This window comes from Cyberlindnera jadinii (genome assembly GCF_001661405.1).
Source record: "Cyberlindnera jadinii NRRL Y-1542 unplaced genomic scaffold CYBJAscaffold_1, whole genome shotgun sequence".
Lineage (NCBI taxonomy): Eukaryota > Fungi > Ascomycota > Saccharomycetes > Phaffomycetales > Wickerhamomycetaceae > Williopsis > Williopsis jadinii.
In genome coordinates this window covers 1,150,474-1,164,638 of record NW_017963652.1, presented here as the reverse complement: position 1 = coordinate 1,164,638, position 14,165 = coordinate 1,150,474, and the positions used below count along the sequence as shown (strand labels likewise).

The following is a 14,165-nucleotide window of genomic DNA, read 5'->3' as shown; positions in this document are numbered from 1 at the left end:
TCCAGCGATGGTAGTAAAGCTGAAGATGCCAGCGCCACGTTCCTTGCTGATAAGAGGGATGTTAACAGAATTAACCAGTCCTTTGAGGATAAAAACTTGAGAGCAACTTGGTTGACAGCACTCGCTGAGAGAAAACGTCAATTGGCCCAGGGTAAAGTGATTGACTCATATTCCTACAATACCCCTCAAAAGCCGGTTATTCAGGACAAGACCCGCGCAGAGTCGTTCAGTTATTTGGTGTTGCCATTCAAGGAGGATCCTTGGCTCACTGATTTCTATGCAAGCGCAGCTGGTAGAATGCGTATGGGTCAAATCTTTCAAGATTTAGATGCCCTTGCTGGAAGAATTGCCTATAGACATGTCAGTCCTGCCATGCCGATTATTGTGACAGCAAGTGTTGATAGAATCTACATGGTTAAAAGAGTAGATGACATCCAGAACAAGAACTTTATTCTGTCAGGCTCTGTTATCTGGACTGGTAGATCCTCAATGGAAATTGTTATCAAGGCATCTGCTACTGATAAAGACGTCAAGAAGGATTTGAAAGAGGAAGATATCAAAGAGGAGGACGTATTCCTCACTGCGAACTTCACCTTTGTTGCGAGAAACCCTGAGACCCATAAATCATTCCCTGTTAACAGGTTACTACCAATCTCTGAAAAGGAATGGATCGACTTCAGAAGGGCAGAATCCCATAACGCTGCAAAGAAGCTGGCCGCTACAAAGGAGACATTATCTAAGAAGCCACCAACAGCTGAAGAATCACAGATCATCCATAACATGTATCTTGAATCGAAGAACCTTGAATCACTCCAATCCATGCCAAAAAACATTGGGTTTATGAAGGATACAGTGACAAATTCAACCTCGTTCATGCAACCCCAGTACAGAAACAGACATTCCTATATGATCTTTGGTGGTTACTTGATGAGACAAACTTTTGAATTGGCTTACTGTAATGCTGCTGCTTTCTCTCATGCATTCCCAAGATTTGTGTCTTTGGACTCCACTACTTTTAGAGCACCAGTTCCTGTGGGTTCCGTGCTCTACATGAAATCAACTGTTGTCTATACTGAGCACATTCACGAAGCAGAAGTTCGTTCTAAGGAAGCCTTCAAGGAACACCAACAAGAATTTGGTGGCTTGTTGAACTTTGACACTACACCTGCTAACAAGCTCACAAATGATCCGGATGATTTCTTGAACAGACCAGGAACTTTGATCCAAGTGAAAGTTGATACATCTGTTAGAGCATTGAACGATGAGAAAACTACTCCTTCTGGATCATTCATTTACTCATATTTCGTCCCAAGAGACGCTACTCAAGAAGGTGAAAGTGACCCAGGTTACTGTTCTGTGATTCCTGAAACATACTCCGAGATGATTGAATTCATTGAAGGTAGAAGAAGAGCCCAAGCTACAGCTCGTTATGGAGAACAAATCAAGAGCCAAGCTTTGTAAGGTTACCAATCTGATATTCACTATATTTAATCGATATTACTATAGATCTACATGGAGTAGCTTAAAACAATAGACTATATTAGTACATCACAAAAAAAAGAGTGTGCTTTATCTCATATCAAAACAAAATTCTCGACGCCAAATTCAAAAGTCCCTAAAGTTATACGTTATTCCTTCTCACAATTACACAGATTCAATCTCGGCAGTCTCCCCAGTCGATACTGTGATATCATTGCTTATATCAGCTTGTGAAGAGCGGCTCTTATTGGTGAAATCTTTCAGCTTTGCCTTTGAGGTTGAAGGATCTCTCTTTACTGAGCCCTTTTCAAAGTTAAATGGTGATTGCTTCCACGTAACCTGTCCATCTTCTTGTGTGACTGGGTAGAAATCTTCACCTGTGCTACCACTATTTGCTGTAGTGAAGGAAACGTCACCCTCTAGGTTGCCATATTCGTTTGGATGTGGTGTTCCTTCTTCTTTCAAGATATCCAAGTTTGAAGTCCTCGATTTGGACCTTGGATCCTTTACCTTCTCAACAATGTTTCCATCGCTATCGAGTCTTTGGATATTGCCACTATCATCTCTTGATAGGATAGACGAGACTGTCGATCCCAAAAATACAGAATCTCTAAAGTTCAAATTTGACTTCCTTGGATCCTTTGGAATGGTATCATCGTCGGCGAGTCTAATGCTAAACAGCTCATTTGTCGATACTGTAGCCAATGAGTTTAACGATTCTCTATTGATGTTAGAATCCACAGTTTGTCTCCATGACTTCTTAGGGACAGTTGTTGCTGCAACAGCAGCAGCAGTAGATGTGTCATTGTGATTAGCCATTAAGAAATCGGTGCTTTGAGCTTGCATTGCATCATGATAAATATCTTCATTGGTCTCGTCTGCTGAGTCAAACGCCTCAACGTTTGTCGTAGACGAAGTTGTGGAGTCGTAATCCTTCTCATCCAGCTTTAGAGCATTCAATGCACCAAGTCTTACAGCTTCGTTCTTCTCGTCAACTAATGAAGAATCACTTGGATAGTAGCCACCAGGTGGGATGTTTGGTGTGTTACCATTTGCAGGGTTACCAAGAATTGGCTTGGAAATAGTCGGCGATTTCTTCTCCTCATCATCTTTCGTTCCTTTAGAGCGACGTCTAAAGCAGCAAAAGTACAATAACAGACCGGCCACTATCAACACGAACAAAGGTATAGCAACACCAAGACCTATAGCGAGACTTTTGTTGCTAGAGTTAGAACTTTTGGCAAGTGGAGTTGTGGATTCCGTGGCAGTTGGTTCTACTACCGATGAAGAAACAGTTGAAGCTGTTGAGGAAGTGGAGCTGAAAGATGAGGAGGAAGATGAGGACGTATGAGACATGGAGCTGGAACTTGATGATTCCTCGATCGGATCAACGCCATAGATAATGAATGTGAGTTCATCTTCTTGGTCCTGATGACTTGCAATGACTGTTACAGAAGCAGATTCAAAGTCATCCGGAGTTTCACCGCTAATAGTCAGGTTTGACTCGTTGTAAAACAGCCAATCTGCGTCAGTGATCTCAACGGAGACGTTTGTAGTGCTATAGTCAGTAAAATCAGTCTCCAAGAAGTAGAATTGGAAGTATTCACCTCTTGTCGCGTTCACAGATCTGAACGAATCGACAGCAAAGAGTGATGTGATTGATTCAACTTGGAACGACAAACTGACTGCGTTTGAATACTTGTCACTGATGACAAGTTCGAACACATCAGAAGAAGTGAAATCTTCAGGAACTGAGCCAACTAGAGTATAATTGTCTAATGATATCCATGAAGGTTGATTTGTAAGCACTGCACTAGAAATGTTGGCCAAAGACACTGGCACACCGTCTTGGTAAACACTCGATAGAGGAACTTGGTAATTCAATGTATCTCCGCTTGATCCATTGATGTTGATTGTATCTTTTAGAGTGGTTGACAATTCATGTGCACCGACAGTTATGCCAAAATCGACGTAAGTCGCAGCATAGTCGGCGTAGTCAGAAGCAAATAGCCTGAAGCTGTATTGGAACCCAGGTGCAATCTCAGAGTTTGCTGGAGGTGCTACACCTGAGAATCTGATGTTTGTTGAGTCAAAGAAGAGCCAACTTGGTAGTGGGGAACGTTCAACAGAACGGCCATAGTATGCCACCACCGTGTCGTTAGATACAAATGTTCTCCTGTCAAAAGTTATGTTGAACACGTCTCCTGGTGATAATACAAGCGAGTCAGCTCCATTTGTCTGTCCAAACGTGGCCAGTTGGTTCAACACTGTGAAGTCTGTCGATGGTTCTGGTCCTTCTTCTTCCGACACAACGATGGTACATTGTGATGATATAGTGTCTCCTGCTGTGTCCTCACCTAGAAGCGTGAATTCGAGTGAGTCAGTGGCATCACTTTCAGAAGGAGTTCCTTGGAATGTTCGAGACTCTGTGTCGAATGATAGCCATGAAGGCAACCCATCTACTGAATACGTCACATCCCCTTCAGTTGATTGGAATGTGTCGTTTGAGATTTGAAACGAATACGCCTGGTCCACTCTCGCAATCGTTGGAAGCTGTTCTTGAAATGGGAACCCGTCTTCTATCGTTGCCCTCACCGTCGACGAAGATGCTAGCAGCACCTTCACCAGAGTTGTGAGTTGCATTTGCTTGTCCAGTGGTGTATGTGTCTGGTACGGAGATGGTGGTTGACAAGAAGGTGGGTATAGGAGAACTGGAAAGGCAGAAGAAGGGAAGAAAAAACTTTTGAGACATGTTTGGAAAGCACTTGCAACTCGTCAACACAGGCAATGCTGTATTCACCATTTTACTTTTGTGATATGAACCTTTCAATGCTAACTTGATGCGATATTCTACATTGAATCCTTAGCAATTGGATACCCAGACGCGTTGACAAGCGGCGTTGGAAGGCTCAAAGGCTGCGAGCTTACGCAGATCGCAGGTTAAAACACCGCGTTCGTCGCGGGCTCCAGGCAGCGGGAAAGCGATACGCGTCGCTCAGCCCGCTAGGAGGAAGCTCCTGTGGGCCTGTGAGGTACCTTTCGATTCTGAAAACAATCGCAGCACGTCTGTTAAGTAACCTGTAATTTACTCTCGAAGGGGCAACCGAAGTTCTGTTTTGGGAGATGGACATGAATTACACTTCCGGTTTGGGCAATTGATGAGTTTGGATAAGTTTCTGGTATTAACGTGTGGTTTGGAACTCTGACATCTTTTAGGAGGACTCAGGATCCCCATCATGGCGTACAGACTGCGCTCCTGGGAGTGTGTCATGTACAGCATTTGTTGTGTTAGGGACGTATTCCTGTTTATAGGTATATATACATGGTCGAAGCACTATAGACAGCTCACAGGATGGTCGTATCGACTCGTGTAGATCGACGGCTTGAACCCTGGTGATAAACCACTTCTCTGGAGGGTGGTAGCGGTAGGCGACACATCTCGGTTACCCTACGTGGCGAACAGGTTTGGCGGGCACTTGTTTTAGAGACATGGCTTCAAACATGCGACGAGAGGGGCGGATTTAGCCGATGGCTTTCATTCAGAGGACTCCAGTACTGTGGTATATGGCATATAACCACACAAATGACCTGGTGTAACAGTCAATTTGTCTCTTCCTCACATAGATCTGTAATATCCGAGGGTCTCGAAATTACCATTTGGGTAATTTTCGCGCGTTTGTGGTAGCTTCAATCAACAACAACCTCATCAGGAAAGCCGAAATGTCCCCCCGTTTCCATTACCACCTGAAGTGCGCTAGATAATAGTATAAACAACAAAAAGTGGAGCTTCCAACCCTGGACAAAGATGCCAAAGCTTGAACAATCTGAGATTAAAAAGTACTGGGAGATCTTTAGCGGCCTCAAGCCTGTGGATAATAAGTTGTCCGGTGATAAAGTGGCTGTGGTTTTAAAGAACTCCAAGCTGAGCGATGATAACTTGGGTAAGATCTGGGACCTGGCTGATATCGATGCAGATGGTCAATTGGACTTTGAAGAGTTCTGTATCTGCATGCGTCTTATCTTTGACCTTGTTAACCAAAATATGACTGTGTTGCCATCACAATTACCTGATTGGCTTATCCCTTCGAGCAAGGCACATTTGATCCAGGCAAACAGGGCACTCAATGGACAAGACCAATCTCAGAGATACTCGGATTCAGAAGATGAGGATTTGACAGGCGCCCAGTTTGACTGGTACATCTCTCCAGGTGATAAGGCTACCTATGAACAGATTTACTCCACAATGGCTGATAGATTTGGTCGTATTACTTTTGATTCCCTGGGAGGTTTGTTGTCCACGTTGACCAATGTCGCTGACCAAGATGCCCGTTTTGCATGGAACCTTGTGAACCCACGCTCCTCAGAGACAATCGACAAAGATCAAGCGCTGGTGTTACTCCATATGTTGAATCAAAGAGACAGCGGTAAACAAATGCCTAGAGGAGTGCCACCGGCTCTGAGAGCTACTTTCAATAAAGAACAACCAGAATATTCCCTTGATTCCCATCAGGCTACTATCTCACAACCACAACCAGCATCGAAACACACTTTTGCAGAGAATTATCTAGAAAGAATAGGTGGATCTGGACTCGCAAAGAACACAAAGGGTACAGATTTTTCATCCACACAAGGTACAGATTGGGAAGAAGTACGTCTTAAAAGAGAGCTCACTGATCTCGAGGAAAAGGTTGCCAAGGCTGAAGCTGCTGCTGAAAGTAAGAAAAAGGAGAGAGCCAATGGTCAAGGAACCACAGCACAAGTGAGACGTGAATTGGAACAACTCTTGGAATACAAGCAGAAACAGCTGATTTCTGATAGCAACAGCAGCTCCGACCTTGCTGGTGTTGCAAGTGACGTTGACACTGTTGAAAGTCAAGTGAAAGTGCTGGAACAATACCTTGAAAAGAAAAAAGCTGAATACGCTGATCTTCAAAACCAAATTGCTCAGGCAAAGAGCTCATAGTTCTTATCAAACACCTACATACGAACTATTTGACGGAAAATAACGAACAAGAGAGATTCATTGTTACTGTACCTAGTCGTAGTGATAATGCCATAAACCACTGAAAGCGTGAATTTACTTGGAGAACTCGGCCAGAGGATACCCCAAAGTCTGGGGACACTCCCGGGGCAAAACGGCATCGGCTGGTTATTCATCAATTATCAAGAATCGGCTGAAACCTTGGATGTAACAACTCTCACAACTAAGGCACCATGCTTAGGTAAACTTGAAGCCTCGGGGATTCTCTGCCTCCACGCTATTTCCACAGGACAAGAGTCGATTCCGCTGGACATCTCCGAGTTGGACGGTTTTAGCTGGAAAGAAACTCCCCGTATGTATGCAGGATTGCCATTTCGGTGTCCCTCAACACAATAAACTTAGCGCACTTGAAACACTGAAAAAATGCATATATTGAAAAGTTTCTAAACGGACAACTGTCCACCGAAGATTTCATTGATGAAATTGTGGAGAAACGAACGTTTCACCAGGGTGACGGCATTGCGGGTCTGTTTTAGCCCGTCATAAAAAGTAATTACATGTAGCACACGCGCACCAAAAAAATTTTACCTACTTGTACAGGAACTGTAATGGAGTTAAGCCCACACAACCTTTCTCCTTTAAACTGCGACTTCGATTCGATACTTGAGTGAAGTCACTTGTAGTTATTTGTGTTGCTAATACAAGACACCAATCGTCAGAATCAACACAGTCGATAGCTCATTGTAGTTGCCGTATTATTATGGTGTTTTCTGTATGTGCTGCAGGTGGTCGTGTGCAATGAAGCACGGTCTTCACCAAGTTTGGTGTGTTGATTCAGGATTTTTATATGACCGATACCGGAGGTGATGTTGTTGATCTTTGATTGGAATGGAGAGCAGAGTTGATAAGTCCAGCAGCTAGCCAATTACACTTTTGGAGGGTTTAAAGACACACATGTAGTTTCAAGTCACCATCATTGTATGGTTCGAAACTCTGATCTCAGTCCCATGACAGAAGGTGGTAGAAGGTCTATGCCCAATCCTCCGCAAAACCGGGCCAATGAAGACGTGTGGGGAGCAGTTGCCAAAGCTGTAAAGTTGCTTGGAATTAGCTTATACACAGATATGTATTTCCCTTTCTACAGAGCATGTACTTTCCAAAAGTGCTCCAATATGTAAAAATCTGGGGAAGAAGAGGTATTATCCGGACCCGTTTCTCTACCCGTTAACAGAACGAAAGACAAACGATGGATGCCCACCTGGCCTAACATTGAAGGAATTAGTAGTTACAACATGGATAGATATCATTTGGTACAAAAGAATAGTGCTGATCTTATCAGATTCTCCTATCAACCTCATGCAAGTGTGAATTAACAATGATCAAACCGGAAGCTTGTACAAGGTGGATCACAGAGTCTCAGCAGTGCGGCTATACGTAAAATGGGCTTAAGTCCGTCACCTTTTTTTTTCTGGCTTTTACCCCAGATTTCTTTTATTATACAGGTGAAATAGGCCGGAAAAGGGAAAAGGGGAAAACTCACAGAACGGGGCGATGTCTTGTACTATTCATTCGTCTTTATTTTTGTCGGTTTGCGGGTCCGTTGGATGCTAGCGCCTACAGTCACGGTATATTCATTTCAGTCAATAATTCAGTTTCTGTTGATCCTTGAGTTCAAGTGCTGAATGTTGAAGGTGATCTCCCTCAGCAGTTGCATTCTTCCTGTTGAAGTAACTATCGGCTCAGAGTCTGCCCCTCCATTTGCCCCACTCTCAGCCCGCCCTGCCTAAAGTTTAGGCTCAAAGAACTCGGCTCAGAAGAAGAAACAGGAAGCAAAACAGAATAAAAAGAAACTCCGTCAACGGCCAACGGAGAACTTCAGCTCGAGAAACACATCTGGATGCTGGAAGTGGAAAATAACATGCACTTCAGGACACATTGACCCATTGCGGAACTGTGGAAGGGAAACACGGTATTTCCTGTAGCCTTCCAAAGCGTGGGGACTGGGGAAGATTGTCCCGGGATATTAACTAGTGGGAAAAAGATCTGTATGTAGTATGTACATATCTTACCGACATGACTTGTGTTGCCCAACAAAGTGATGACTCCCACCGTTCACCGTTCACCCTGTCCAGCCCCAGCTCGCCCTGTACAAGTATGACAGTAGAGGCTATGGAACAAGTTCACCCTTTTTATGACCCGTTTCTTGGATTATAAAAGGACAGTAGAATCCTTCTTTTCTGTAGAAAGACATACTTTGTGAAATATATTCAAACAAGCACAATCTCTAAAGAATAAAACTAATACACAATGACTACTGTACCATCTGTTCATATCAAATTGCCAAACGGTGTGGAGTATGACCAACCAACTGGTTTGTTCATCGACAACCAGTTCGTTGCATCTAGCTCTGGTAAGACTTTCCCAGTCTACAGTCCATCCACCGAGGAGAAGATCTGTGACTTGCAAGAGGCTGACCGCGATGACGTTGAGATTGCTACACAAAGTGCTTACAAGGCCTTTAAGAAGTGGTCTACTGTCGAGCCAAAGGTTAGAGCTACAGCTCTTTTGAAGTTGGCTGACTTGATTGAAGAGGAAAAGGAGACTTTGAAAGCTATTGAGGCCTTGGACAACGGTAAGTCTCTTTTCTGTGCCGGTTTCGATGTCGGTATTGTTATCGACTACATTAGATCCTGTGCTGGTTACACCAACACCATTGACGGTAGAACTATCAACACTGGTGACACTCACTTGTCTTACACTAGAAGAGAACCTTTGGGTGTCTGTGGTCAAATCATCCCATGGAATTTCCCACTTTTGATGTGGTCTTGGAAGATTGGTCCAGCTTTAGCCACTGGTAACACTGTTGTCTTGAAGCCAGCCTCTGCTACACCATTATCAGCCTTATACGCCGCTTCTTTGGCTGTTAAGGCTGGTATCCCACCAGGTGTTATTCAAATCGTTCCAGGCTCTGGTAGAAAGTGTGGTGACGCTATTTTGAGACACCCATTGATCAAGAAGATTGCCTTCACTGGTTCCACAGCCATTGGTAGAGACGTCATGATTGCTGCTGCTGAGTCCAACTTGAAGAAGGTTACTTTGGAGCTCGGTGGTAAGTCTCCAAATATCGTTTTCAATGATGCTGACCTTGACACTACTGTTCAGCACTTGATTGCTGGTATCTTCTTCAACTCTGGTGAAGTTTGCTGTGCTGGTTCCAGAATCTACGTCCAAGAGGGTATCTATGACAAATTGCTTGCTAAGTTCAAAGAGGAGGTTGAGAAGCTCAAGGTTGGTAACCCATTCGAGGAGGGTGTCTTCCAAGGTGCTCAAACCACCCCAGATCAATTTGAGTCTGTCTTGAGCTACATCGAGAAGGGTAAGGCTGAAGGTGCTAAGTTGTTGACTGGTGGTAATAGAATTGGTAACAAGGGTTACTTCCTCGAGCCAACCGTGTTCATTGACTGTGACGACGACCACACCATTGTAAAGGAGGAGATCTTCGGTCCAGTTGCTGCTGTCTGTAAGTTCAAGTACATTGACGAGGTTATCGAGAGAGCCAACAATTCGGAATACGGTTTGGCCTCTGGTATCCACACAACTGACATCAACAAGGCATTGGATGTTTCCCAGAGATTGGAGGCTGGTATCTGTTGGATCAACACTTACAACGATCTTCACCACCAGGTTCCATTCGGTGGTTACAAGGAATCTGGTATTGGTAGAGAGATGGGTTCTGAAGCATTGGACAACTACACCCAAATCAAGGCTGTCAGAATTAAGATCACCAGAAAGAACGAGTAACTGGTTTACCTCAATGGGGGATGCTTGCCTATTATATAAACTGTCATGACTAAATCTACAATGAACTCTTGTTAACATAATGATATCGGTAGTGAAGTCCGAACTCTCCACGTTTACAAACTTGCCAATTCTGGGGCTGCACAGATCAACGCGTCTACGCTGGCAAACAAGTCTCCACAGTTAACACAAGGCACATGTTTTCACTGTGCGGGAGTGATATGCGCAATTGTTGCGATTATAGTGGGCACATGGCACAGGGCACATGGGCACCCCACGGTTGGCAGCGTTTTTATAGGCAGTAGGAGTTATACGCGGGCCGAAAAAAGCCAATCTGACCAATCAACTGGCTTTTTATAACTTATTAAACACGCCATCCAGGGGGGAATACGCATTGACTTCTTAGATCACCTCCTTTGACACATAGTTCCAGCTCCGCGTCTGTGTATATTGTTTTCCGATTTGTTGTTCCCGTGCTGGAGGTCAGCAACAAAGTTGAACCAAATGACTGAATGACTGAGATTGATGATGTGATGAGCTCAATGCTTGCTATACCAATTTGAAAGATACGCACACACAGAGAGAGACACAACTTTTACGGAGAAAATACACCCAGGCAGCGCAAAAAACCGTTGGCCCAACAGCAGTTTCATAGGGCGCATTTGGACGCCAATTTCCTGTTTGGGATGAGTTGCGCATTCGTCGCACTATTTCACGTGCCATTTTAACTGTGTTTACGAAAATTTTCACCCTTTGTAGTAATACGATGGGATCTCGGAGACCATGCGTCAATTTTTTTGGCAGGATCCCCCTCAACGACTTGGGCCTTTTTTGCCCTCGAGCTGTTTTCTTCTTTCTTTTCTTCCTTTCCCTTCCTTCTCCCCTTCACCATCGTTAAGACAACCCATAAACTATTCAATCAATTCAAGACACAAGTAAGTGACCTTATGGTGATCTGACACATGGCAATGGTCGGGTCAATTGAACCGAGAGCTCATTATCTGGCTCTCGCTTTGTCTTTGGGTTCTATTCATGTCAACGGTTATGTGGATGATCACCAAGGGAAAAATTGCCTGCCCACATGGTCATTGCATGGCCAGCATCTCCGGGCAATTGATGTGTACACCTGACTAACACGACAATTCTAGTGGCTCCTCCAGCATTCTCTGATATCTCCAAGAACCAAAACGGTCTCTTGAACAAGGACTTCTACCACGCTAACCCAGCTTCCATTGAGATCTCCACTGTTGCTCCAAACGGTGTCTCCTTCACCACCAAGGGTAAGACCTCTCCAAAGGATGGTTCCGTTGCTGCTAACATCGAGGCCAAGTTTGCTGACAAGGCCACTGGTTTGACCTTGACTCAAGGCTGGAACACCGCCAACGCTTTGGACACCAAGGTTGAGCTTACCGATGCTTTGACCCCAGGTCTCAAAGCTGAGGTTGTCACCTCTTTGATCCCAGGTGCTTCCCAAGGTGCCAAGTTCAACTTGATCTTCAACAACCCATCTGTCACCGCACGTGCGTTCTTCGACTTGGTTAAGGGTCCATCCTTCATCGGTGATGCCACCTTCGGTTACGAGAACTTCACCGCCGGTGCTGAGGTTGGTTACGACATCAGCTCCGGTAAGGTCACCAGATATTCTGCTGCTCTTGGTTTCGCTCAACCAATCTACAACGTCTCTGTTACCGCTACCTCTAACCTGTCCGTCTTCTCTGCTGCTTACTACCACAAGGTTTCTCCAGTTACCGAGGTTGGTGCTAAGGCCACCTGGGACTCTAAGGCTGACGCTGCTGCTGGTAAGTCCGTCGGCATTGAGACCGCTGTCAAGCACGTTTTGGACTCCTCTGCTTTCGTCAAGGCCAAGGTTGCTGACTCTGGTATCGCTGCCGTCTCCTACAACCAAGTTTTGAGACCAGGTGTCAAGTTGGGTTTGGGTGCCTCTTTCGACGCTTTGAAGTTGTCTGAGCCAGTTCACAAGTTGGGTTGGACTTTGACCTTCTCTGCTTAAGACACTTTTAAGTGACTGAGGGATGAACTCGTTTTTACACACACTTTACTTCCTAACAAGGATTCTTCTATTGTGCTTATTCTGTAGTTGTTGATCTATATATATCTGTTGATCTATACATCTGTTGATCTCTGTACATTTCAGCTCCCTCCTCCTCCCATTGACCCATGAACTCTCGAACACCCTCAGCTCCGCTCACAAACGTATCCAATTGATGTAAATATAGCTTCATCTTCTAAGAGCCAACCGCTTCTTTCCAGCAACGACGTTCAATGGAGTGCTCTTCCCCTATGTGTATAGGATGGTGTGCGGGTGTACTCTTCGCGCGACAACATTTTCTTCAGCCTTCAAATTTTGATGGGGATCAAAAGAAACTGCTTTGTTTACATTTTCAACACTTCAAGCGGGTGATTTCACCATTGATATCATCCTATAGAAAGATGAGTGAACTTGAAGAAGATTTCCCATCAACCACGAGTGAAGTATGTACTGTATTCTTCCTTTAAGAATTTGGTTTCGATGACTAACACCTTGCCCTAAGGACTTTGGCTTCAAACTCTTGGGTAGTCCAATACAAGTTGTTGATGACTACAACGAAGACTTGCCTTATAAGCACATATCCAACTTTGCATATGCCTCACATAAGGGGTTCTTTGTGGCTGCTGGTAAGGATGACTTGGTTCTCGGCTCACTAGAATCGTTGAAGAAAGATATCGTTGAAGGTAAAGACACATACGAGTCAGATGCACACAGGCTTGCGATTCCTGGTATAAACAGCGTTAATTTTACATCAGATGAGAAATTACTCCTTGTTAGTACAGGCAGCAAGCTTTTGTTTCAACAAGTGACAGGAGATTACAAAGATGTCTCCAATTCATTCCAAGAACTTGCTTTTAGCGCTGACATTGAAGTTGTGTCCTCGAACCCTTGTTATGGATCTACAGTTCTGGTGCTTTTGTCAGACGGTCAATTAATTAAAATCGATTTGGCGTCCAGTACTCAAAGTATGCTGGCTCAAGATGTCCTTGATTTCAGCTGGCATCATGAGCTTGACAAGATTGCTGTTGCCAAAAAAGGCCGCATTATTAGTCTGCAATCCTTGGGTGGATCTTCACAGACGGACATTGAACTGCCAGAGGAAATTGACGATGAATATTATCCTCTCTCCGTTGCATGGATCGATGAAACCTCTTTATTCGCTGTGGTTGGAGAGCCTGCTGAGAAAAATGACGAGGAAGAGCCATCAACTGACTTTAAGCATTTTGTCATTGAGGTCCAAGGTACCCAATTCAGTTTCAGAGAAACATACGATGCTGTTCCTGCATATGGCACAGTTTGGAGAAGACCTACTATTTATCTTTCACAAATTCATTCGCTCTCTGAATCACTCCCTTGTCTAACGTTGTTGGGCTCTTCAATGTCTACAGATATTTCTGCTGTTACCTCCAACGAACTACTAGCCCCTGCAGATGACTCTGAAAGAGCAACATTGCCAATTAATGAGGAAACCAGTAATGATGTCAATCCTATTGGATTAACTATAGATCTCAGATTAAAGGACACCATAACGGATCCCTGTCCTGGTGTACCAGAAGCCTCTTGGTTGCCTTCTGTTTGGGTATTGGGGAACGATGGTAAGGTTCAATCGTGGTATATCTTCCATGCACATGACTTGAAAACCGGTTCTTTCAAACCAGATTTAGCGATTCAATATGAAGATAGAGTATGGAATAAGGCTCAGGGTACTATCGACTCCGGGATCCAAAAGTCGGATTCAGCCCAAAATCCAGTCCATGAAAAGTCCCCAAACATATCATCAAATACGGAATTTAAAAGCTTGTTTGGTTCTTCCACCGCTTCGCCTGCCAGTATGTTTGCAAAAGGTGACACGCAGGA

General features: G+C 44.3%; 6 protein-coding genes across 6 annotated transcripts in view; 5 read left to right on the top strand and 1 right to left on the bottom strand.

The window, feature by feature from the left end:
* Positions 1–1,461, top strand: part of CYBJADRAFT_192937 (Thioesterase/thiol ester dehydrase-isomerase) — a gene marked incomplete at both ends in the record, with an annotated part of 3,143 nt that extends 1,682 nt beyond the window's left edge. Inside the window, 2 exons of the mRNA XM_020217462.1 lie at positions 6–77; positions 102–1,461. Of these exons, the coding sequence (XP_020073295.1) occupies positions 6–77; positions 102–1,461 (1,432 nt within the window). The remainder of the gene's footprint in view (positions 1–5; positions 78–101) is intronic.
* Positions 1,462–1,644: 183 nt separating this feature from the next.
* Positions 1,645–4,610, bottom strand: AXL2 (Axl2p; the record flags this gene model as incomplete). Its single annotated transcript, XM_020217281.1, has 3 exons — positions 1,645–3,938; positions 4,075–4,190; positions 4,408–4,610. 3 exons carry the CDS (start codon positions 4,608–4,610, stop codon positions 1,645–1,647), a joined length of 2,613 nt encoding a protein of 870 aa, XP_020073294.1.
* Positions 4,611–5,077: 467 nt separating this feature from the next.
* END3 (End3p) lies at positions 5,078–6,905 on the top strand. Its single transcript, XM_020214098.1, has one exon. The coding sequence runs from the start codon at positions 5,285–5,287 to the stop codon at positions 6,440–6,442; it is 1,158 nt and encodes a 385-aa protein (XP_020073293.1). The 5' UTR covers positions 5,078–5,284; the 3' UTR covers positions 6,443–6,905.
* A 1,862-nt stretch (positions 6,906–8,767) lies between these two features.
* Positions 8,768–10,261, top strand: CYBJADRAFT_160231 (aldehyde dehydrogenase family protein; the record flags this gene model as incomplete). Its single annotated transcript, XM_020213518.1, has 1 exon — positions 8,768–10,261. One exon carries the CDS (start codon positions 8,768–8,770, stop codon positions 10,259–10,261), a length of 1,494 nt encoding a protein of 497 aa, XP_020073292.1.
* An 875-nt stretch (positions 10,262–11,136) lies between these two features.
* Positions 11,137–12,313, top strand: CYBJADRAFT_8979 (porin POR1). The gene is made up of 2 exons (XM_020217997.1): positions 11,137–11,193; positions 11,407–12,313. Coding segments are annotated over exons 1-2 (864 nt in total). The 5' UTR covers positions 11,137–11,192; the 3' UTR covers positions 12,270–12,313.
* Positions 12,314–12,709: 396 nt separating this feature from the next.
* Positions 12,710–14,152, top strand: CYBJADRAFT_170701 (uncharacterized protein; the record flags this gene model as incomplete). Its single annotated transcript, XM_020216143.1, has 2 exons — positions 12,710–12,751; positions 12,811–14,152. Coding segments are annotated over 2 exons (1,384 nt in total), but the record flags the coding sequence as incomplete, so codon positions are not given.
* Positions 14,153–14,165: the final 13 nt, after the last annotated feature.

Bases quoted from the DNA above. Each gene is read 5' to 3' on its own strand.
- END3 (XM_020214098.1), top strand. From the start codon at position 5,285: ATGCCAAAGCTTGAACAATCTGAGATTAAAAAGTACTGGGAGATCTTT.